General features: G+C 44.0%; 2 protein-coding genes across 4 annotated transcripts; both read left to right on the top strand.

The window, feature by feature from the left end:
• Window positions 1-512: 512 nt before the first annotated feature.
• Window positions 513-6,629, top strand: LOC311362539 (thrombospondin-type laminin G domain and EAR repeat-containing protein-like; the record flags this gene model as incomplete). The annotated part of the gene is made up of 13 exons (XM_084482403.1): window positions 513-594; window positions 1,183-1,406; window positions 1,549-1,964; window positions 2,536-2,626; window positions 2,908-3,067; window positions 3,242-3,373; window positions 3,477-3,547; window positions 3,743-3,904; window positions 4,048-4,255; window positions 4,452-4,684; window positions 5,610-5,788; window positions 6,040-6,141; window positions 6,476-6,629. The coding sequence occupies 13 exons, from the start codon at window positions 513-515 to the stop codon at window positions 6,627-6,629; spliced, it is 2,214 nt and encodes a 737-aa protein (XP_084338529.1).
• Window positions 6,630-7,226: 597 nt separating this feature from the next.
• Window positions 7,227-21,762, top strand: usp40 (ubiquitin specific peptidase 40). 3 transcript variants are annotated; one of them, XM_084482504.1, is made up of 32 exons: window positions 7,227-7,881; window positions 7,971-8,038; window positions 8,154-8,267; window positions 8,379-8,543; window positions 9,093-9,239; window positions 9,669-9,818; window positions 10,114-10,242; window positions 10,400-10,558; window positions 10,671-10,778; window positions 11,019-11,210; window positions 11,656-11,791; window positions 12,016-12,097; window positions 12,256-12,427; window positions 13,292-13,376; window positions 13,846-13,916; window positions 14,020-14,450; window positions 14,708-14,882; window positions 14,972-15,032; window positions 15,175-15,231; window positions 15,366-15,454; window positions 15,562-15,648; window positions 15,794-15,830; window positions 16,274-16,338; window positions 16,674-16,748; window positions 16,970-17,084; window positions 17,194-17,264; window positions 17,608-17,726; window positions 18,343-18,408; window positions 18,640-18,850; window positions 19,171-19,266; window positions 19,553-19,647; window positions 19,862-21,762. In XM_084482504.1, exons 1-32 carry the CDS (start codon window positions 7,686-7,688, stop codon window positions 19,956-19,958), a joined length of 3,921 nt encoding a protein of 1,306 aa, XP_084338630.1. In that variant the 5' UTR covers window positions 7,227-7,685; the 3' UTR covers window positions 19,959-21,762. The 3 variants fall into 3 exon arrangements, with proteins under 3 accessions (XP_084338630.1, XP_084338628.1, XP_084338629.1); XM_084482502.1 differs by having other exon boundaries at window positions 17,182-17,264; window positions 19,862-21,761; XM_084482503.1 differs by having other exon boundaries at window positions 9,669-9,812; window positions 17,182-17,264; window positions 19,862-21,761.
• Window positions 21,763-21,844: the final 82 nt, after the last annotated feature.

Genomic DNA, 21,844 nt, shown 5'->3' on the forward strand with positions numbered 1-21,844 from the left:
TGTTTATCATCTGATGGAGGGGTTTTTTTTGTCACGAGAATACCCATAGACACATAGAGGGCAAGCTTCACCCCCCCCAACCTCCCCTCTCTTGTCTTATTGGGAAGGTGAAAGGAGGATGTACTATAGCTCATCATTTGCATGTCTCTGGTGTTTAAAAGGGGGCGTGTAGGTCTTGGCTTCCTCACAGAGAGGAATGGATTCCTCCGGGAAAGCACATATATGCCTTGGGACTTTGCCTGTCTCCTACATATCATGACTCAACAGTATACTCACAGTATACTCATATAAGTTAGGTCTTTTTTTATTGGGCTTTTAGTTAGAGGAATTTGCTGAGTGGGATTTGTGGACTCTGCTGATAGGGGGGAGATGATTTGTGACCTAAAGTTATTCCAGAGGACACCGTTGTTTGGTTGTATCATCTTTGAAGGACACAAGTCGAACCAAGGAAGAAGGTAGTGAAGGAGACATCTTACTGGCTGGGGACTCCACTTGATATGGGGATATAGGGTATGATGTCCCCCATGATCTTCCTACTGCTTTTAATCCTGAGGCTCACAACCACTGGAACATCAGCATGGAGACACTGTACAGGTATTTCATTCTGTTCTACTAATCTCATCTTGTGTCTACCATTCTGGTCAGTTTATGTATATTATGTATATACAGTTTATGTATATATATACATCCTCTGATCCTTTTTCCTAATCTGTCTCCTTGCTTCATTTTTCCCATTTCCCATCCTAAAGACTTCTTGTTGGTTTATTATTTATTATGGCGGTTTGTACACAGATTTTCCTTGATAACAACCAGGCCTGGGAAATCCCTTGGCTGAAGCGCAAATGGGCATGTGATCTAATATTGACGTCATTAACATGGCACAGACATAAAATGATCGTTACCCAAATTGGTTTAACAGGAAAAACGTGTTGTGCTTCTATGAAGGGATTGATTTATATATTACGTTTATTCTTTGTGACTTTTTCTTTGTATTCACACCCCCCACGCAGCACTTCTTCACTGCAGGGCTTTTTCTCGCATACCAGGGGAACCATGCTTTAAAGAATGGGGATATGATTAACTGGCTAATTACTTTATAGCACAGTAAATTCTGTGTGCCAATGTATTGAGGGGGGAAGGAACCAACGCGTGACAGGCCCTAAATCTTTCCATCTCCTACAGATTTACCCCCTCTGGATCTCCTATCCTTTGTCCTGGAGAAGGACACCTCCAGACCCACACCAGGGGTTCGAGTGATGGAGGACGGAGGGATGAGGGGTCTGCGTTTCTCTCGCCCGCATCCTTCCCTGAGCTTCCCCTCCGCCCAACTTCTGGTGAACTGCGACCTCTTTCCCATTGAGTTCTCTATCGTGGTGACCCTGAAAGTTAGCCACGTTGATCTCAAGGTAAGATCTAAGTGTCCGTGGCTTGACACATTTGAGTTTTAGACGGCAAGGTCCCAAGGTCTTATAGATTATTATATATGTTACACATGAACTATTGGAGACTGTATTGCCACCTCTTGTCTTCTTCTTCATCCTCCTCCAGAGGAACGAGTACATCTTTTCTCTGGTGGAGGAAAACGATGATGACAACAGAACGATTAGGGGAAGGACGATGGAGGACACGGAGGAAGACAAGTCAAGGGGGCAAATGGCAGGGAGCCGCGAGGAGGTGGCTGCCGGGAAAAAACAAAAAGAGGAAGGAGATGAGGCGTCTGGAGCAAAAGAGGCGCAGAAGCTTGGCAGACGGAAGCACACCACCAGACAGCGGGGTGCAGTCATCCTGGGGCTAAAGATTGCCGGGAGTCGTCTGCACTTGGTCTTCCAGGGTCACGCCAAGGCCACGGAGAACTGGGTGTTCAGAGGGGTGGAGCTGCAGGACAGCCAGTGGCACACACTGGTGCTGGCGGTCGCAGGCCAGCGCGCCAGACTCACCGTGGACTGCAATGCACCGGTAGACATGTGAGTTTGATCTTTATGACTTACTTTAAACATCTACACATACTCACACACACACACACGCATGCACGCACACACACACACACACACACACACACACACACACACACACACACACACACACACACACACACACACACACACACACACACAGACACACACTCACACAACAGGTTCCCTCCCACCTGTGGTTCTGTGAAATATCCCCCCCCCTCCGCCTCCTCCACCTCCTCCTCCTCTACAGCCCTTGCCTAGGGGTATAGTACATCCTTCATCGCAGCACAATGGCACAGTTCCAAGTGTACCTTCAGCCTGTAGCCATACAGCTTGACAGTATTTGATAGATTGCTCTAGTGGTATGGAGGAATCTCCCGCAGGGCATGAGGAGGGTAGGGGGAGATCAGTGCTCCAGTACCATGTAAAAATACTCCTCCTTACCTACTAAAAGACAGAACCATAAGAGAGATTTTCTGATTCGTATCACCCCATGCTTCTTGAATGCTTGGAGATAGATAGGAAACGACACAGCAGCAGGTATTGTGCGTATTGGTCATGCCATGTGTTTGGTGCTCAGGGGTCTCTCAAGGTCTTTCCCCACTGATCTCGACATCAAGGGATCAACATTCCACCTGGGAAGCCGTGGGAGATGGAAGGGCCTGTTTTCAGTAAGAAACTTTTTGTAATCACAAAGGTAGATAAACAAAAGAGAGGCAACAATGGGGATTAAAACATAAACAGCTATTGACAACTTTGAACGCATATATATCATGTATATATTTGTTATTACATATTATCTATATGTTTAATAATGAAATCATCAGTATTTATTCCTTCAAGATATCAAGATTCCTTCAGATATGACCCTTAATATTAAAAAGTGCATACTGTGTTTGAATCCACACTGAGTTTTGTTCCCCTGTGGTTTACCTGCTGATGATGTGTTCAGGGTCTGGTCCGACAGCTGGTCCTCGTGCCTGGTTTGGATGCCACCCACCAGGTCTGTCCGTCCTCTGACCCCGGACGGATAAACACACTCTCAGTACCACCAGTTCTGTTCGACCTGTCTGTCAAAACACAAAAGACTGACAGCCACCTGCCATCCTATGGTAATCTGCCCTGATGATGCCTCCATTAAAAGAAATGCGATCCCATCAGGGCAAAAGCACAAGATAGTTAATCCCTGTCACGGTCTGTCTGTCACTGTCTGTCTATCTGAATATCTGTCTGTCTTTCTGTTTTACTATCACCCCTCACTGCCTGTCATTTCTCTACACCTGCAGAGGCACAGATGAAAGTGTCAGTTGGTCCCCAGAACTCATGTTCAGAGACACTGCGGGGACACCTATGGTTCAACCCCCACAGGAAGGGTCTCTACCTCTGCGACGGCACTGCGTGGATCCCACTGCTTGAGGGTGAGAACTGTAGAGGCTCAATTCAAACCACATGTACAGGTATCATGAACAATGATGGCAAAATATCAACTTTATTTTCTGTTTCACCCCAAATGCTACTCAGAGCACAAGCATCTGGACTATGTGGTGGAACGTCAAGTCCTCACCACCAGCTCCGAAACGTATGACATAGAGGTAACCATGACGATAAACAACAACAATAAGCACCTATTTACAACCTTGAACCAATCTGTATACTTGCATATTATACCATATTTATTATAGCATATATGAAGTTGCCTTTCCTATCACCTGTTTTAATACCTTTATTACAGTTACACAAAACAGACATCTCTGGGACACTTGGACTCCATTTTGTTTGTCCTCTAGGTATTCCAGATGCCGGGTATGGGGCTGATGGCCGCTATGGCCCATCGCTCAACATCGTCTGGCTCTGGGGTCTACTTATGGTCCCAGTCAGGGTTCCAGCTCTACCAGAGCATCAGCACCTATGGAGCTCTGTCTTGGAGATATTTCACCTTGGGCGAAAAGGTAACCAGGCTGAAGAACAGACCGAAAAGGGAAGAGCCAGGGAAAATGCAAAATGATGTAAAGCATATGTCACCATGTGGAGCATGAACATTATTCATGCTCCCGACTCTGATCATCTGTTTTCTCTTTTTTTTCCACTCCAGGCGTTTCTTGTAGTGTCTAACTCTGGCGGTTGGTCCCGAGAGTTGGCTGAGGAAGAGGCCAAAGAGGAGTATTCTATCATTTACAAGTGGAGTAAGAAGAGGAAGCGCTTTGTGACCTACCAGACCATTCAGACCCATTGTGCCAGGGACTGGGAGGCCTTTAGCATCAGTGGACAAACCTATCTCGCAGTGGCCAATCACAGACACAGTTAGGACTTTTTTAATTTATTTTTTCCATTAAACATTCCAACTGCTACAACAACAATGAGGACACCAACTCCCAATTACCAAAATGTCCCCCAAATTGTTGAATTCTGATATCGGCCATACTTTTTTTACTTCTGTGATGTTTAATTCTCGCTATTACTTACTCTCTCCATATGCTTTCTGGTCCATGACATTAGGAAATAACAATCATACTATAGAAAGCGTGCTGTACCGGTGGAACAGAAGAAGCAAGTCTTTTGATATACACCAGAGGCTGCAGACCTCAGGGGCCTACGACTGGGAGTTCTTCACAGTCGGACCATACCATTTTCTGGTGGTGGCGAATGCTTTTGATGGAGTGACGACTCACATAGACTCTGTCATCTATGTGTGGCTTAGTGGGAGCTTCCGGGTGTTTCAAACCATTAAGGTAAGAGGGAGTGAGTGAGTAATGAGCAGTGGAAACATAGAGTACAATCATCAATATAATCTATAAAGACCTACATTGGTGCTAATGGAGCATTTTGGCAGGTGTGTGCATTGACCTCAGCAGTTGAACAACACTTTCCTGTATTATTTGTCTGAATGAGCTCATACTAATGATTTGCCATTTGAGCTGGGCTTTATTGTTGCCGATGGGATCTGTATCCTTTGAGTTGGCTATAGCCATCTTGTCTCTGCACGAAGAAAGAAGGCAACAGAGCCAGCAAGCGATAAAACTATAATGAAAGACAAGTGGAAAAGGAATGAGTGAGAAGGGGCGCGTCCATGGATTCAAGACTTAAGGCCTGAAATAGAGGCTGTGGTGAAGCGGGGTTCTGCGTGAGACACACATCTCTGACGTGTAACCGATAGCCAGTTGTATATTAGAACATAATCACAATGTAGGTGATCACGTTGACACATTGAGAGTTGAATGGGAAACCGCAGAAGGGTTTGGGATTACTGATTAAGGGGGAACTCCATGCACAGCTGGATCTGAGGACGAGCTGAAACCCTTGGAGGCATGCAACGATTAATCAGTTTTAAAGTGGGGGGAATCTCCAAGGACCAGGATAGTGTAGCGGCAGCTAGGGTGTTAGACTGCAGGCCTAAAAGGGTCTGGGTTTCATCCCCAATGCCTACCCTTATGTATCTTACCTGACCCCTAATTAGCTGTATGTTGCTCTACAATGAAAGTGTCTAAATGGTAGAATATACTGACTGTAAAAAAAAATACACTAGCCACTGACTATGTTCTATTAATTGTATGTCTGTTCGCGTTTCAGCTGCACCTGACATTCTTTTATATATATACACACTCTACCACTGCTACACCTCCTGTTCTTCCTCTACCTCCTCTTTTCGGTTTGTAGACGTTCTGTGCGACCGACTGGGAGATGTTTCAGATTGACAGCCGGGTGTTCCTGGTTGTGGCCAATGGCCACAGGCTCCATGGAAGCGGGCCCAGCGAGTATGCCATCAACTCCACCATTTATGAACTTGATATAAGTGCTCGTTTATTCGTTCACTTTCAAGACATCGTCACCTACAGGTAAACAAACGTAAAACCCTCCTTTGTAGTTATACCTGTAGCCATAGAGCTGTGTTCATAAGACCCTTTCATATTGTCTTTAGTCCTGTAGTAAGTCTTCTGTAGTCATGTATAATAAATGCCATTTGGTGGACGCCATGTTCTAAGATACCTTTGTTGCTACCTATTCAGCAACAAAGTACTGTGTATGTTTCGCTCTCTCTCTCTCTCTCTCTCTCTCTCCCCCTGTCTCTCTCTCTCTCTCTCTCCAGTGCGGTGGACTGGGAGTTCTTCAGCCTGGGAGAGGACTACTTCCTGGTGGTTGCAAACTCCTTTGATGGGGACTCGTACTCCCTCAACAGTGTCCTCTACAGGTACTCACTCTTGTCAACAGGCCCCCTCCCGATGTCAAATTGTTTTTAACATTTCTAGTGCTGATGTGCTACGTGCGGAAAGATGATAATGCCGTGGACTTTCTAAATGCCACAGGCACCTTTAAAAAAAATAACAACAGCGGTTAAAATATTTGTTAGAGATTTTTTGACCAAGGGGAACTCATTAAGAACATACCAGTGGACTTATGTGAAGAGACATGCCGCAAAAAAGTCATCAATCTACTGTCCATTTAGCCCATTGAACAGTCTGTCTCTCGATTAGCTGACATGGCTTTGATTGAGTGACTTTGTTTTTCTTCCGAACAATTTATAGGTGGCAGGGATATGAAGGATTTGTGCCTGTTCACTGGCTACCGACAATCGGGTGCAGTGACTGGGAATTTTTCACCTATGAAGAGAAATCGTATTTGATCTACTCCAGCGCCAAAGCTCCTCTGTCTAAAGTCTTTATGCTTAAAACTCATTAGAAGAGAGTCAGCCCAACAAACAGGGCAGTTAGTGAGAAAGCACAGGTGTGTGTGTGTGTGTGTGTGTGTGTGTGTGTGTGTGTGTGTGTGTGTGTGTGTGTGCGCGCGTGTGTGCATTTGTGTGTGTGTGGGTCTGTGTGTGAGAGAGAGAGAGAGAGTATCGCACATGTGTGGACGTGTGATAATGTGTAATTATACTCTTACTGTAAGCCTACCTGTCTACAAAAGGCTCAATCCTAAGCAATCTTCACAGCCTCACGTAGCCTTCTTTTAAGCTGTTTGTGAAACCAGTGTACCTCAATTAATAATAATGGAAAAATCTTGCTTAGAAATATTGGTCAAATTTTTCCATATCTCTACTGTGGGAATATTTAATATTTTAACAATGGCCCAAATATTGTTGCATGAATTTCGACTGTAATAAAAAAAAACAAAAAAAACATTTATTTTGCTCTGTTCACGTATTATTCTCCATGATACCAATGTGTATGTAATAATAATTTAGTTGAAACCGCAAACATAGAGAAGGGTTACTAACCGGAAACTACAAGTACCAGAATGCCGCATTCCACCTCCTGTTCAGGAAACATGGCCGCGTGCTGTCTGCCAGTGTTACATTTATTTACGTTTTGTGTATTATCTTTGAAAACACCTGGCAAGGTAGAAAAAGCTAAAGTTACAATCTGTGCCGCGTAAAAAACACAAATGGCAGTATAAACATTAAGGTTTTCCGAAGTAAGAGGAAGGACCAGGATTTCATCGTAAGCGTTGTGCCACTGGTCTCTGCTGTCAGATTGCACCTCGGTATCGTACTGCATTTCATAGCCTAGTCGTTCATCGATACTCTTCTCACATCACATTCGGTAATAGTAGCTATGTTTAGCCCCGTCAAATCCTCGTATTTCAGAGTCAGCCCAGCCACTGTCAACAGAGAACTTGGCAAGACCAAGATGAGATAGCAAGAGGACAAACAACAATACCGACACGTAGATACAAGGCTACAGACATAAGTATATATTTTTTTGAACGAAAGCGAAAGCTATTAGGGAAAAGGCAATGTTTGGGTGTCTTTTTGAGGAAGAGGAGGAAGCAGGGTTTTCTCCTAACCCGGCCTCGGGAAGAGTTGCCAAAGGTATAGAGGAGCCTCCTCCAACTCTGGGAAAAAGCAATCTCAGCGGCATTAAGAACCAGGGGGGTACCTGCTACCTCAACTCCCTGCTGCAGACCCTGCTGTTCACACCAGAGTTTAGAGGTCAGTTTGCCTCCCAGCTTCATTAAAATGGGCTATGGAGATACACATGGACTATAATTACAACGGAAATGCCACTTGTTTTTGTTCAGAGGAACTATTTAGCCTTGGGCAGGAGGAATTGGGACTTCTGGAAGACAAAGACAAACCAGAGGCCAAAGTAAGTGCACACCGTGGGCACTTTAAAACATACCAGCTACAACTTGGAGCTCATATTGTCTGTGTATGAACAAGCGAACAATAAATACACATTAACTATCTACTGTTTCTCCCAGGTTCGAGTGATTCCATTAGAGCTCCAGAGATTGTTTGCCCACTTACTGCTCGTGGACCAGCAGAGTGCCTCAACAACCCAACTCACTGACAGCTTCGGCTGGAAAAACAATGAGGTCTGTAAGGACACAAATACACATTGAGTGTATTGTATACAAGCTACTGAGGACTTTCTGCCCGTTCCTGAAAACCATAATTATTGTGGTTCTTAAATCTGGTGTGTTTAGGAGACTAATCAGCATGACGTGCAGGAGTTGAACCGGATTCTTTTCAGTGCTCTGGAGCACTCCTTGGTGGACACCAGTGGCAGCAGTTTGATCCACAGGCTCTACCACGGGACCATTGTCAACAACATAGTCTGCAGTGAGTGTGGCAATGTCAGCCAGAGACAGGTATGTGTAAATGTATGCTTCAATATTATTATTGTGCAGATGCTTTAATCCAAAGCAGTTAATCAAAATTGAGTTTTAGATACATGTCATCAAGGATGTGGTGCTATCTTGCTCAAGGATGTGTACAGGTAGCCTGCTGGCATTGGGAACCAAACCCGGTACCTTTCAGCTGGGAGTCAGTCACTCAAATCACTTGACTATCCAATCCCAGTTCAATGTTTACTTATGCAATATACTATTGATGATTCAGCAGATGCTCTGAATACTATTTGGTTATTATAGGATAACCCCTTGTGATGGGCCATAATGTTTTTAGGGAAGCCCAATGGATAAGGCGTGGTATTAATAGAAGGCAAACCATCCATTCTTTGATCGGACCCCAAGCTAGGAAGACTAGCTAGTGGTCAAGCTAATTTGGATCCACATTATAGTCTAATGTAATACTGTGCTTCCACATGATTCAATTATACCCATTGGAGTGCCCAGGGCACAGAAAATAATTCAAACTCAGTAACTTACTGTTAATTCTGTTCTGTTTGATCCCGTCAGGAAGACTTTCTGGACCTAACTGCTTGTGTGTGTGGTATGGGCAGCCTAGAGAATGCACTATGGGCCATGTTTGTGGAGGAAGAGATGTTTGAGGGCAACAACCTGTACCGATGTGCCAAATGTGACGGACTAGTAACTGCGGCCAAGGTCAGTCTCGACGCACTGCCTCCCTCACATATTTCACACTGTTAATATAGGCAAAAAGTAAATTGCCATGTTTCTCAATGCATATACTAAATTGTGCTCTGGGTTGTGTATTTGAGTCTTACTATTAAGTAATTCACATTGATTTATAGTGTTTATAGTTGAGCCTTTGTAAAGGATTAAACTGACTAGACATGTTGGCGCTGACTGCTGTGTAGTTTTATTATGACTATTTAGTCATTTAGGAGACTTAAGCAACTTACAGCAAATTCAGATACATGTCATTATGTGTAACGCACCAGGCTCAAGGATAGCTACAGGTAGACTGCAGGCTTTAGGGTTTGAAGCTCGAACCGTTCAGCTAGTAGTCAAACACTGTAAACACTACACTATCCTACCTAACTACACTGTGTTGCTTTGCCCTGGTTTCAGTCGGCCAAACTGCAGGAGCTTCCTCCCTTCATTACCATGTCCCTGATGAGGTTCAGCTTTGACTTCGCCAAATGTGAACGCTACAAGGAGACGGGGCGCTACACCTTTCCTCTCACCATTAATCTGCGGCCCTTTTGTGAACAGGTGAAGGTGACTTTGTTTTTTTTTTTTTTTCCCCAAAGTGGAAATTCCAAAGCAAAATAAGCATTGCATTATTTGTGTAATATGGTTGAATGTGTTAATTCAGGGAATTCAGATAGACTTGATTTAATTAGCGGGTAGGGTTTAGGGATCTTGTTTAGGAAATCCTACAGGTAACCCGGGCCTTTTGGTATCAAACACAAAACCTTTTAACTAGGAATCTCTGCATGAACACTCATTGCTACTAGATATCTAGTCTGTGGTAGTAGTAGTCATTCAAAGGTCTCCTCTGCCCCTCTAACAGATCGATGGAGAGGACGCTGACTTCACCTACAAGCTATTTTCTGTGATCATCCACAAGGGTGGTTGCTATGGGGGCCATTACCACGCATTCATCAGGGATATCGACCAGCTCGGCAATTGGGAGCCACCGGTAAGATGTCTGGAGCAAATCAGCCAAGTACAGCTTTTTTTGGATTGATTTTTGGATTAGATGTTCAAAATATAAAGTATGAGAATAAGAATAGTGGTCTGCAGTTCATGGGGCCTGTTCTGGGATGAGTCAATCACGTCCTCGCTGTTTTCTTTAGGAGGAAGACTCCAAAAATAAGTTCAGGAAGACAGTGAAGACAGTGGAGGAGGTGCAGGAGGTGCAGGAGGTGCAGGAGGTGCAGGAGGTGCAGGAGGTGCAGGAGCCCAAACTGGATGTTGAGGACCCTCTATGTCTGCTCACAGCTGTCATATCCCAGGTAAAACACAAGGCCAGCACTGAACACCCAGCATATTTCTGTTAGCTGAATATAGTGTTCAAACATAAAGCATGCTCATCGGTTTGGTGTCCGTTCTGATGCTTTGCACTAGGAGCCGTCAAAGAGCGTGTTGCTCGACCAGTTGGGACAGAAGCTACTGGACAAGACGGGATCTTCTTGGGGAAAAAAGTTTAGAAAACAACATGGCCCCATAGGCAAGGTGTGTGCCATTTATAGTGTTCATATTTACATTTTTAAGTACACTTTCATTAATAATTTATACTCTATAATAATACTAATGAAGGCGATTTATTAGTGAATTAGTAATAATATCACGCAAGTTAGAGTAACAACAGAATATACAATTTAAATTAGAACATATAATAATTAATGTATTTATGTATTCATGAATTTATTTCCTTACATGATGGCCCCAACATGATCATCTCTACTGTGACAGTTCCTGCAGTCCCACAGCGAGGTGTTCATGTTGGTGTCTAATGGTACCAGAGTGGCCCTGAAGTCTAACCCACCCAGCACCACCACTGCCGGCTCCAGCCCAGCAGAACTCTCCCTTCTCCCCCAGCCGCCCCCCGCTCCTCAACCAGGAACTCCTCCAGAACCAGAGCAGAACCCAGAGCCCGAACCAGAGGTATTCTAGGAGAAATGTTGAGAGAATGAAGCTAAAACATTGGGTGACGCGTTGGCTCAGCTAGTATAGTATCAATACGTCATACAGCAAGAAGGTCCTTACGTTTCTGTATGTAGGGTCGCTAGTAACGTACCTCGAAAGACATACAGGTCAGTGTGCTTGCCTTAGCCTAGCAGCTTTGGGTCCTAATGGGGTAATACTTGACATGTAAAAATACTAAGCTTGTCAGTGTACTAGCATTGGACTGCATTAGGTTTATGTGGGTGCTTTACATGTAATACTTGGAACATGCTTAGCAACCTAATATGCTAAGTATTGTAGGACATGGCATGTTAGGGTATTAGGTCTGTGAGGATGCTTAGCTTGTTAGGTCTCAATTCTCGGTGCTGCTCTTCACTAGCTTCCCACCAGCATGCCATTAATCAGAGTGTTCTCCTTCTTGCAGGGTGACCACTGGTTTGACCTGAACGACTCCACAGTTACTTCCATCAGGGAGTCTGACATAGAAAGACAGTTCCAGGGCAAAGAGAGTGCCTACATGTTGTTTTATAGGAAGGTCCAGCTGCCCAGGCCATCAGAAGGTAAGGATTATGTATAGATACCTGAAGTGTATATATATAGTTGTGGTAGTAGATGGTAGTTCTAGCGAACGTCTAGTATTGTTATTAACATGTATCTAGAGAGAGACAGGAGTTTTTTTGTGTGGGGCCGCTGACAACAGTTGAGGTTCTTGAATGTGGTAATATTGTGTAAAGTATGGTATGATGAGTTAGTATGAGTATGTAATACTTGTATGCAATCCCAGCCTTCAGGAACCCTCTTTATAAAGTCCCTCCTCACCTGGTGCAGATGGCTGCAGAAGAGAACATCAACCTGCAGAATAGACGGTACACACGCTTGCTACCTCACTCAGTCACTCACTCATGCAATATTGCACTCACTCACTCACGCACTCACCAGTTCAGTTTAATTGTATCTGGAGCGTTGTTGTGATTGGATTTATCATATGTAAGTCTAAGTCTAATGTGTTTAAACCCTACGACAGTGAAACGTTTGAGAACTCCAGCAACAGTGTGAAGCTGCGCCTGCACCTGGCACCCTCCTATAGGCTGGAAAACGGGGCTCTTCAGCCAATATGTATAGACCAGGATGGAGTCACACCTCTCAGCTTTGACCGCAGGAAAACTGTTGGAGACCTGCGATTATCTGTCTACCAGGTACAATGATTACAATACATTTTGTACCAGTTTTTGGTGGGTGATTGGTGGTTGAATATTTTAAAATGGTTGATAAATGCTATCTTTAAATGAATCACATCTTCATCGTTGTTATCATCTTGTGTTTACAGTTGCAGAATTAGTGACATTTTAGCGACATTTTAGCGACTACTGCAACAGCATTTTCTATGGTACAACCTCCAAACTCCTCCATAAACTCCAATACATTCAAAACTCCGCCGCCCGTCTTCTCACTCACACCCGTTCACGCGATCATATCACCCCTGTCCTCCAGAACCTCCACTGGCTCCCCGTCCCTCAGCGTATTCAATTCAAACTCCTCCTTCTCACCCACAAAGCCCTCCACAACCAGGCCCCCTCCTACCTCACTGACCTGCTCCACCACTACACCCCTCCCCGTCACCTCCGCTCCTCTGATGCCAACCTCCTCACTGTCCCTAAAACCAAGCACAGAACCTGGGGAGACAGAGCCTTCTCCGTTGCTGCCCCTACCCTCTGGAATTCCCTCCCCAAACACATCCGTGACTGCAATGACCTCATACTATTCAAATCACTACTCAAAACACACCTGTTCCACTCTGCCTATAATTCTTAACCACTACTTTCCTAATTCTGTTTTTGTTCTGTCTGACTGTTGTATTGTGCTGTTCTATTTACAATGTATCTACTTTTCTGCGTTTTCTTGTGTTTCTGTGTTTTAAATGTATTTTAATTACTTATTTTTCATCCTCATCTGTAAAGTGTCTTTGAGTGATTGAAAAGCGCTTCCAAATAAAATGTATTATTATTATTATTATTTTAACAAAATGGATCTGTCCTTGTCCTGTGTCCATTTGTGTTTAGATGCTGGAGCTTTGGGAAGGGGACATGGCCTTGACCGTGGCCAAGAGCCTTCCTGCAGGTCTACACCTCTACAACACACTAACAGGTGGACCACCAGCCATCACATACACATTAGAGCTCATTTAATTGTCTCTGTCAAGTCTACTGTTCTCAAAGGACATCACAGAGCCATCATTGGTAACACTGGCCAATCAGAAAAGGGGAATGGCAAATCTCCCAAACCCCAATGAAAATACCAATTTCACCCAGGCTTTACCCAATACTGTCTATCGTTGGACCTTTTTGAGTGAATACACTGATAAAAACATGCTTGCTTCACCTCTTTTTGTAGTTTTACTATTAAGTTATTAAGAGGAATTAAACCACATACAGCCTATTCCGATTTGGATAGGTTCAGTCATCCTAACCACTTTTATATCCTACCTATCAAACCCTTAGTGTTGCTTTGCATCCTTTCTTCATGACCATGTCACTGCTGAGGTTCATGTCACTTGCATCTTTGTCTTCGCCAAGTGTACGTACCGTAAGTTTAAATATGCAACATCTTGTTCCAGATGACGGTGTGTCTCTGTACAGCGCAGGCATCGTCACCAACTCTGACTTGTTTGTGTGGAACGGCAGAGAGGTGAGTCAGCCATACTTCTAGCAAAAGAATCAACCTCCTTGCTCACTCTAGCCAAGATCCGAAATGGCTGATGTTTCTCCTGGCCTTCCCTTGGTTTCTTCAGGTGGCTGGCGCGCCTGTCCTCACGGGAGCAGAGTGGGAGCCGGTGCTGCTGACCGTTGTAAGGCCCTATCTCGGGGACGACGGAGGAGGGATGGTGGAGGAGAAGGGAGACGGTGGTGCTGATGTTGAACGGGCACCAGGTGAGGGCAAGGAGAACGGGGGGCCGGGGCTCATCAAGGAGACCAGGGGCTTTGCCTGCGGGGCCACCCTCGGGGAGGTCAGGGAGGCCCTCGGAGAGCCCCAGGAGAGCATGCTGTGCCAGGTGCAGGCGGCAGGGAAGGGAGGAGCTGGAGGTGGAGTGGAAGGCCAAGGCGGAGGTGCCAGTGGGTGGAAGGTGTTCCCTCCCGGGGACCTGCAGCGGACTCTGAAGGAGCTGTCTCTGAAGGACGGAGACAAGCTGCTGGTCCTGGAGCCCCAGAGCTTCGACAGCAGGTGATTGGCTGCTGGGAGCCGCTCGTGTTAAGGCGTACATTTCATCATTTAGAAATGTTTACCCTTAATGACTTACAGGGCAGCCTGAAAAATATCAAACTATACAATCAAACATTGGAGTACCTTCAAAAAAAGTTTCAATGCACTACGACTTATTTATTCTTATGAATTTGAATCAATTACTAGTGGTTGCGTGTGCTTTTGCTCTTGATGTGTGTGCGTACCTTACAGTTATCTTGTTTGTTTCTTTTTTCCAGTTTGTTCAGTCTGAGTGGGGAACTGGTTACCGTGACAACGCCATCCGACTGCCGCTGGCTGCAAGTGGAGTTCCGACCGCACAGAGGAGGAGGGGGAGGGGGAGGAGGGGGAGGAGGGGGAGGAGTGGATGAGGAGGGGAGGAAGAGTGCCAAAGTCCCTGCTTCAGGCATCATGGTGATTCAAAAACTAATTGAAAGGATCTTCAAATCCAAATTATTTAAGTTTTTCATTAACGTTTTATTCTTGATTGTTTGTGCGTGTAGTCTATAGGGGAGGTGAAACACAGGGCAATAGAGGAGCTGCACCTAAAGGAACACTTATCAGGCAAGATACTGTTTATTCTATACAATTTACTATATTCGATTCAAAATAACCTTTGTATTGAATTATTACTATTATGTGTTATATGTCATATTGATATTTATTAAATAAATCAATTAAGTTGATGTGTATCTGATTTTGCTAGGTGTTGAGTGTTGCTTGAGACCGATGGACCGAACAGGAAAACATTTGCTTACCCCTGGTAAATATTAATATTTCTACTGACACCTTAATGAAAACCAATTGACCTTGATGAGAACACATAACCTTTCACACTGTGTTAATCCGGTGAGAACATTTAATTGTGAATGCTTATTTTACCTTTCTGTTTGACAGTTTGCGAGGAGTTAAGCGTTCGGGATGCGGGGGTTCGGCTGATGACCACACTCATCCTATGTCTTGGAAAAGCCCCCACGACAACACAGGTGGACCAAGAGGAGCCGCTGTCAAACTACTGAGTCTCAAAATGCTGTCTGTTTTTCAACCTTTTTTAGTGCACTATTAAGTTGTATTCTTTATTTCTTAATCGCAGCTGTTTTTGCACTACTCTTTGGGCACACCGCCCTCTGCTGGCATGGAAATGGACATCATCGTGGAGCAGACTTGCACTGTGAAGGAGGTGAGTTGAACTGTGGGATGTGTGTGGTTTGGTTCCCTCCCTTCTGTGGTTGGATCTCCTAGGATGTTATCCAGTCTTTCGTTCCTTGTCTGTTGGTTTATATGTTCTCTGTGTTAAAATGTTATTTTCATCATTTGCTTGGCAGTGTCTCAATGCAATGCTGGAAGCTATCGGACTGGAAGGTACTCCTCTTTAACCGTTTGCTTTTTGACTGTCTTTCCTAATGCAGTCTTAAAGTGCTGTTTCTAATGGGCTTATTTCTTACCTGGTTGAACTTTTATAGTGTATTTTTGGTGACACTTGTCTGACCCTGCCCTGTGATTCTCCTTAAGAATAGTATTCCCATTGATTATTATGTATTTATTTTTCAATATATTTACATGGGCTTTTCAGCCTTTATGGACATGACACAAGCACAGGTTTGTATCGAACCTGGGTCGCTACAAGGTGTCTTGCCTACATGGTTAGCACACTAGCTATAATTATATATAATATTTATATATCATTTATTATTAATAATAATAATCATATTACTATTAATACATCATATTCATATAATTGCGTATATCGGCGGCTGATTTCCAGTGTTTCTGTCCGCTGATCTTTCCACTGGGTTTGTTTCCAGGTGACAGTTGGCATTTAAGAATCCTCGACTGGTGTGACGAGGTCGGGGAGCCGCTCATGAACGAGGTCAGTGTTACTGGGTCTATCTTGGTCGCACCATTTTAGGGTGTTTGCCTGATGGAGACACCAGCACTTTTAAGCTTAATCTTTTCGTTCACACACTATACTAATCCATGCCAATGGAATTAGAAGATGCAAACTGTATCTGTGCAGAGGCTTTTTGCACTCCTGCACATCTTTCGTTATTGTTCATGTACATATAAAAAATAAATCTGTTTTTTACATTGCGTTACTGTACTTTTTGTTTTTTTTATTGTTGACTTGACTTATGTTTATTTTTTATTTTTATTATTTTCCTGATGGCAACAATGTATTCCTCTTGGTGTGTTTCTCCTCCTCAGGATGCTCCTCTGACAGAGCTGGACATCAGCTGTGGAGATACCCTGGTTATCATACAGGGACAACTGCCCCCAAAGGTAACTTTTAGATTTTATGTATTTACTTTATTGACTGTTATCCAAGGCTTCTCTATTACTATTTATCCATTAAGCATTTTTATCCAAAGTGACTTACAGTGAATTCAGACGTGTTCATGAATGAGATGATCCTGAAGGATGCCTACAGGTAAACTTCAGGCATTAGGGTAAGTCTAACTACTATTATCTTCTCCTCTCTCTCTCTTTCCCCTCCGGCTCAGGGCTACCTTAACCTGTCCATATGGCTGCTTCTCGATGCCGAGAGCGATGTTGTGTCTTCTACGGATGGTGACTCTAACCACATCAACAAAGTCTCATCAGAGGATGTGAACGCATGTGAGCACAGCAGAGCTCTCATTATGTGGTTCTGTGTTCATCTGTTGCGTTGGATGTTAACGTGTGTGTGTGTGTGTGTGTGTGGGTTGGTTGGTAGCTGGTGTTCCAGGGGCTACACTGAGAGCCTTGGGAAAAGTGGAAATACCAGATGAAGCCACACTGGAGGACCTCAAAGTACAGGTAGAGATTCCGGAGGGAGGGGGAGAGAGAGCATGAGTGGGAGAAGAAGAGGAGGAGATAGTTTGTGTGTACATTTAATCAATTCCAGACAATAACATTTTTAAAACATGTAAAAGGCTTTTGTAGTTTGTCTTGCTGTATTTTATCCACAATTAGGGAAACAGTGATCAGATTTCATGATTAAAATGCCAGGTGAAGGGCACAAAGGGGAAGCTCTAGATTGGAGCAGTATGACTCCCAAGTTCTCCTGCTGGAGGGATGAAGTGATGAACTCAGCACATCAGAACCAATCTCACTCTGGTGTTGGTGTTGTTAATGTTGTTGTTGTGTTGGTGATGATCAGGTGATGACACTGCCTGGCCTGCAGAGTGTGTCGGTTCCCACCCCGGCCTTCCTGCGTGTCTGGCAGCTAGAGGGGCGGAGGCCTGTGCGTATCCACAGAGGACAGCAGCTCACACTCAGGTCTCACACACACACACACACACACACACACACACATACACATACACATACATACATACATACATACATACATACACAATACGAATGTGAGTGATATCAGTAAATGTTGTAGGTTCTGTTTGTTAAGTGTTTATTTTACCCTGTTTATTACGCATATTTTACCCCGTGCCGGGCTGCCCTCATGGTCCTTGAAAAATAGATTTTAAATTGCTCTGTGTTATCTATCTGGATATATAAAGGTTAAATAAAAAGAAAAACACACACGCGTACCACACAGACCCACACATGCAAATACCACTAACTCAATCTCACACGCACACCGCACACACACTCGCAGATACCGCACACATGCAAATTTCGAATGCGAGTGTGAAGCAGATCCCTGAGTAGGTAATCACTGCTGTTTGGTGCCAGGGTTCTGTCATGTTGTGATGGACTTGGTTGGTTACCGCAACATTACAACACACTGCATTGTGAGCCACTATCCAAAAGTATATCTATTTTTAGCATTAGAGGAGAACGCAATAGCCAATTGCATTTTGGCCATGGCGAAAAGTGTTTCATCACCAAAAGCAGGCAGCTGTCAACCGATGTGTCTCCTTGTTTTTTCCTTCAGGAAGTTGAAGGTCACTTGCGGTGCAGAGCTCTGTGTGCAGCGCCTGCTCAGCGAGGAGGATCTCGGGTAAGTAGCACTGCAGTGTGTAGGTGAGCCGCCGAGCCACAAGACGTAATAGATAACACCACGTCAGGAAAAACCAATAGGTCGCAGATCATTATCGAATACCTCAGAACACAAATCATCCATCCCTTCACCCTGCAACTCCTCCATGACTCAACGCTACTTGTTCTCAATCTTCTCCTCCTCCGCCTCCTCCACCCCCTCCCCCTCCTCCTCCTCCTCCCACCTCGCCAGTCTGAAGGAGGTGTTACTGCGTGTCAAGATGGCGGTGCCGGGCGAGGGCCACTACTACCCTGCGGAGGAGCTGGTGTGGAACGCCTCGCGGGACTCCTCCCCAGGCTCACTGCGCTCCACGCTGGCCGCCCGCTACGGCCTGTCCCCCGACGCCCTGCTGCTGGCCAAGCACCACCCGGACAAGCACGCCTGGGACACCATCTCCAGCTGGGTACACTGATGGTTATGGCAATTCAAAAACATCCATGAATCAGGCGGAGGACAATAGGGTTGTTAGGATTGCAATAAATGTGTTATTTTATTATGTAAGATTGTCCATGGAGATTGGACAGTGAAGGTGAACAAGAGAGGGAGATAAATATGAGGGGAATGCTTTAGTGAGGGCATTTTCTGTTTTAGCTCACCCTTGTTGACCCTTGCAAGAATGTGTTAGATTTAGCCCTACAGTTGAAAGCCCCAAACAGGGCATTGTTGAGGGGGAGCTCGCACCCAATTAGAGATCAAATGGAACCTCTGTTCTGGTGTTGACAGAGCCAGCAGACATCCAAGAGGAAAAAGAAGAAGAAGACGGAGTCCCTGCTCGGAGCACCGTTCCACCTCAAAGATGGAGACATGATCGGAGTCAAGGTACCGTAGAGAAGATCCAGAGCAGGATGTTCCCCTTCCTTAATGAATCTACCCTGAATCAATACAAAGAAACCAACAACCTCGTACATGCTTTGACTTATTTGAGCTGGTATACTGTAATGTTAAATCTATTCCATCTGACCAACTGGATAACATTGGAGCAAACTTTGAGCAAAAAATTGAGTGACACTTAACATAGGTCCTCTTTCCAAAGAGATGACCTAATGCATTGCCTGCATTCCTGTATAACACATGATGACATGTGTTGTGTGTTGCTGCGGGGCAGAACCTGCTGGTTGACAGCAACCGGGACTTCTGCACCCTGGAGGACCTGCAGGGCCAGCAGAGACTGAGAGAGGAGGAGGAACAACGCAGCAAAGGGTGGGAACCTTTCTCCCTTTTAGTCTCTTACTATCCATTTACAACTTGTATGGAGATAAAATGGGATACATCAAGCAAATCTGTAAATTTGCTATTTCCTGTCTTACCCAGGGTCGTTTTTATTCCAAATTCATTATTGTGCGTCCAAAAGGGGAGGTCCCACAGAGGCATTTTGCAAAATCTCATCGCGTATCTCATTGCTAAATCTTTGCAGAGGACCGAGTTCTGCAGCAGGAGTGGAGAAGAAGGCTTCCTGTAAGGGCAGGAAGCCCGAGGTGGCACTGTCTATCAACGTCGGGACATTCCGGTAGCCCCGACTGACAGACTCGTAATACTACTACTACTACTACTACTACTACTACTACTACTACTTCGACCTGTTATATCATGCTTACTAGAAAGTCAGTCACTGGGACTTTCTATCCAGAGGATTATCTCACTCAACCTCAATCTTGTGCCAAAAAAGATTGAATCCGTTTCCTTTCCAATACACATGGGTTTATCCCCTCCCAAAAAACTGAAATGGTCATCCGATAAGGGGAGTTAGGGATTCTTAACGGAACTGTTTCTATACAATCTGCTTTGCTGTGCGTTTTGATCTGCATTACGTCTATGCAACATCTCTGTTTCCGATAGAGGTCATTTTAATTTTCTTTCTCTTTTTACTTATGACCTCAATTTTTCTTTTCTTTGAGTTTTGATTTATGTGCCTGAAACATATGCCAAGGGGGAATTTTTTTTATTTTATTTGATGCATTGGTCACTATATATCAGTACAATTATGAGTGGCATATTCACAGTAGTGACCACTTATCTTGGTAACCCTTTTTTTGTTATTTTACTCTGGACTTCACAATTCTTGTTCTGTGGCGCTGTTGTACTGTCTCCCTCCAGTCATAGAGTTTCACCTTACCATGGAGAGGCTGAGGCTCATCAGTCTTCCCTACCCCACTCTACCTCTCTCTCTTTTTCTCTACCTCTGCATCCCTACTCTTGGTCCATTTCTCTATTGCTGATCAAGTGTTTATTTTGGCCTCTGCGGGTATTTAAACATTGAGCCACTTTTAGTATTTTGACAAAAAAAAAGTAACACTTACGGTATATAGATAATTGGCTGCTGACAACCCCATTTGAACTATTAAGCAGTTGTATGGCGTTGCAGTTAATTTTGGGGGATAGATGTAGGTTATATTCATTTCAAATCTCTTGACTGCGATCACTGACTGAAATCAAAGCAGACAATCTAGACTTTAATGTTTTTCAGTGGTCTTTAAACTAAGATATACGTTTGATCAACACAAATGATGTTTAATAGTAATAAAACATGTTTACTTTGGATGTATGCCTTTAACAGCCCTGTATCAGATTTATACTACATTTATGCTCAATGCTGTTTTCTACCAACACCTGGAAAATGGGATATTGAGGTAATTCAGTGCACAATATTGTAAGTGTACATTGCATGCACCATTACCCGAATTTCAGGGAATAAATGTAATACATTGATTTGTTATTTTAATTTACTTAGCCTATTACATGTCATGATGAACTACAGTTGAAAAAACACATTTAATTGTGTAATTCGGGACTTTGTATCCTTTGGCACAAATATTTTTTTATTGGTCATCTGGCATGAAGTGCCAAGTATTTACTAGAGACTTTACTTTGGCTATTTTTATTTGGAGGCGACTGCAGGGAAACAATGTAATAACCTCCTTTACAAAATAAACAGTATTGTCATGCAGGGTAATTTGTACGCCATAGATAGGTTGGCAGGATTTCATGACGAATTTGTTGTGTTAACGTTTTTATATATATATATCTATATCTATATCTATATCTCAAGATCTTATCCTACGTAGTCAATAGTGTTTAATTCAGAAATTATTAATTTGCAGTTTCTTTAGAGTGACCTGTGGGGGAAGTAAAGACCTGGCTATTAATGTATTTTATCGTTAGCTTTGCCTTTGTATGCAATAGCCTATGATACAAAAAATACGACCATTGCAGTAAATTATCATTTTGAAACTACATAGACTCTATGTGAAATCTTGACGGTGATGTGCATTGACGTATACCTCATGCATGCAATAAAAATCTAATGCAATCGCAATTTCTCACCAACCTTGCAACCAATCAATGGTCAACGTGCGACACTGGCCGTTGCAGCCACTGGCTGCGGCAGATCTCCACCCAC

This window comes from Micromesistius poutassou (assembly GCF_964030765.1).
Source record: "Micromesistius poutassou genome assembly, chromosome: 17".
Taxonomy (NCBI): Eukaryota; Metazoa; Chordata; class Actinopteri; order Gadiformes; family Gadidae; genus Micromesistius; species Micromesistius poutassou.

Coding starts and splice junctions, on each gene's coding strand:
- usp40 (XM_084482502.1), top strand. CDS start 7,686: ATGTTTGGGTGTCTTTTTGAGGAAGAGGAGGAAGCAGGGTTTTCTCCT. Junction 10,243..10,399: donor TCGGCAATTGGGAGCCACCG/GTAAGATGTCTG, acceptor TGTTTTCTTTAG/GAGGAAGACTCCAAAAATAA. Junction 19,267..19,552: donor GAGACATGATCGGAGTCAAG/GTACCGTAGAGA, acceptor GCTGCGGGGCAG/AACCTGCTGGTTGACAGCAA.